This window comes from Musa acuminata, chromosome BXJ2-9, assembly GCF_036884655.1.
Source record: "Musa acuminata AAA Group cultivar baxijiao chromosome BXJ2-9, Cavendish_Baxijiao_AAA, whole genome shotgun sequence".
Lineage (NCBI taxonomy): Eukaryota > Viridiplantae > Streptophyta > Magnoliopsida > Zingiberales > Musaceae > Musa > Musa acuminata.
This window is the reverse complement of record NC_088346.1, coordinates 37,084,704-37,087,500: the sequence shown is the minus strand read 5'-3', so window position 1 is coordinate 37,087,500 and position 2,797 is coordinate 37,084,704. Positions and strand designations below refer to the sequence as shown.

General features: G+C 33.8%; 1 protein-coding gene across 1 annotated transcript in view; it reads left to right on the top strand.

The window, feature by feature from the left end:
• The window catches only part of LOC103973475 (flavone O-methyltransferase 1-like), a 2,462-nt gene extending 831 nt beyond the window's left edge, over positions 1-1,631 (top strand). The window contains exons 2-4 of the mRNA XM_065127540.1: positions 1-245; positions 336-400; positions 1,244-1,631. The exon at positions 1-245 is cut by the window's left edge and continues 66 nt beyond it. Coding sequence (XP_064983612.1) covers positions 1-245; positions 336-400; positions 1,244-1,540 — 607 coding nt within the window. The 3' untranslated portion in view covers positions 1,541-1,631. The remainder of the gene's footprint in view (positions 246-335; positions 401-1,243) is intronic.
• The last annotated feature ends 1,166 nt before the right edge of the window (positions 1,632-2,797 follow it).

Below are 2,797 nucleotides of genomic sequence, written 5' to 3'. Positions count from 1 at the left end.
GTTCGATTACACGAGTTCTGATCCAAAGTTCAGCACGGTGTTCAACGAGGGCATGAGGGGGCACTCCAGCATCATCATCAAGAATCTACTCCGTGTCTACAGTGGCTTCGACGACATGGAGGGGCTCGTCGATGTCGGTGGCAATGACGGTGCAACCCTCCAAATGATCACCTCCAGGCACCCGCACATCAAGGGCATCAACTATGACCTGCCTCATGTTATCTCCGGTGCTCAACCCATGCCAGGTTCGTCATGATCATGTTCTTTGATCATAAACAGCAACCTATCTAGGATGAAGTATTATCTTATACGTTCATGGCATGGTTTGGTTGCAGGAGTTGAGCACATCAGCGGAGACATGTTTGAAGCTGTTCCGAGCGGAGATGCCATCTTTTTGAAGGTGATGTCTTCTAATCACTGGACGCCCCGCACTCATTGACATTATAAACTGGAAAGTATAATGCAATCTTTTTTACTCCTTTTCTTGTTCTTATTATATTATTAGTAATTATATGATTGAACAGAGAAAAAATAATTATTCATCAATAACTACATTTGATATTAATAATGAATTTTTTAGAGCGAGACCTCCGGTAAGAAGCAAAGGACTGAACATAATATCACAAAATTTACTTAGTTTTACCTAAATTTAAATTATATTCATCGTGAAAAAAAATTTAGATTCACTTCTATGTTAGAATAATATATATATATATATATATATATACACACGCTCAACACATGCATGAATACCAACAAAAAGGTTCTTCTCATTCTCTAACCTTAGTTATGCATGGTATTTAAAATGCAACCAACATTTAATTTTAATGGGCTTTTTCTATAATTTTTTTAACTTGAATTACTTATACTCTAAGTAATTACTTTGTCTTTTAAGAAATATTTATTAAATAGAATATTATTTTTTAAAAATAGTTTTGAGAAAAAGAAGGAGACTGATGAACCCTACACAAAAATTATGACAAGAGACAACTCATTCGACAACAAACCGCCTTTATTGAGAATAAACGTTCTTTACACCGAAGACAAAGAGTCGGATGTCAAAATGGAAAGAAAAGAAAAGGATCATAAGGTTTGTTTAAAAATGAAAACCTTGATCAGGGATTTCAGTTTCGATCCTGCTAAAAAGTAGTATCTATTCTTCATTAATGAACCATATACAATCAAATTAAATTTCTGTCATATATATGTTGGGAGCTAACACTGAAAAAGTTCAAAGTTACAGTGGGTTCTTCATGACTGGAGTGATGAAGATTGTGTGAAGATATTGAAGAATTGTTGGAAAGCATTGACAGAAAACGGGAAAGTGATTGTGGTGGAATGCATACTTCCAATAGTGCCGGAGCCAACTGCAAAAGCCCAAGCTGCTTTCCAGTTGGACCTCTACTTGATAGTTCTCACCAATGGAGGAAGAGAGAGAAGTGAGGAGGAGTTCAAGGACTTGGCAAGAGAAGCTGGGTTTCGGGGATTCAAAGCTGCTCATGTGTTTGCGGATACTTGGGTCATGGAATTCACCAAGTAGATGGTTAGTATAAATTGTGTTTTGTACTTGAATAAATTTTGTGTGCCTTTGGGCTGCTTTGTCTGAATTTGAAAAGCTTTTGTTGGTGAAATGTTTGCATCATTACAAAAATTGTTCTTTTCCACCGTCAAACACTATGATATTGATTGGTTGGCGAGATGTCTAACGTTATTATATAAACTAAATAGTGCTTGAAATAAAGGTTTCCCCACAAGCTAATTGAACCGAGAAGAATAAGCATGTATCAAATGACTAGAATTGATTACTGGTTAATTCCAACGACTATGATGTCATGATATGAAGATATAATATAATTAGGTTGTTTCTAGATTTTAAATTAGATATAATAATTAATAGGTCGCCACTAGTTAATAGTTTGAGGAAACTGGTCAAGAGACTCTAATATTTTCTATCAAAAATAAAAAAAATTATTTATTTTAAATAGATATCAAAGCTAGGTTTTACGAACCTCTTCATTTATATTTTGTTGTATCTTTTCTTATGCTTAATAAAACCATACTAGCCAAACCCATATGAAGATATCAACAGAACTTCTAAACAAAGCAAATGAGAAAAAAAATCTGGTAACTCCATATAACTTATTCAATCATGGACATCGATGAACCTCTCGACATTATGGATGTAGATGAGATCCAACGATCATCATTCTTCTTACTAAATAAATGCCCATGAAAATCTTGGGTTGATCTCAAAAACTAAGTGCGCCTTCCAGCCGAAGTTATTATGTATTGCATGTGAATCACAATGGATGCAACAAGATGAACAACATAAATGATAGTTTAATATTAATAATTGATAAAGATAAGGATGATGGATTATTGTAACTATAGGCATTTTAAAAAGAAACGAAGCTTCCAAGTTATAGCCATAATGGATCACAGGGGGAAGTGTAGCATTAAGGTATACTTGGTTTGAAAATATATGGCGGCAAGTTAATATATTTATGTATCGGACATGGAGACAAAAATATTTAATTACCGTAGGTCAATTTTGAGGCCCAATTGAATATAAGTAGGTCCAAGAAGGATAGAATACAAATACCAATTTCTATCTGATTTTTTTCAAAACGAGATTAAAAATATTTAAGTCAGTTTGGTCAACATATATTCATGGTACCTCATTTAATAGTGGGATAGAATATGGAGTAACTTTACTTTCCTCAAATTCAATCTTGATTTAGATGCATATATTCTATTCATTGTCAACTTTCAAATTCTACTTATTATTAAATAGTAA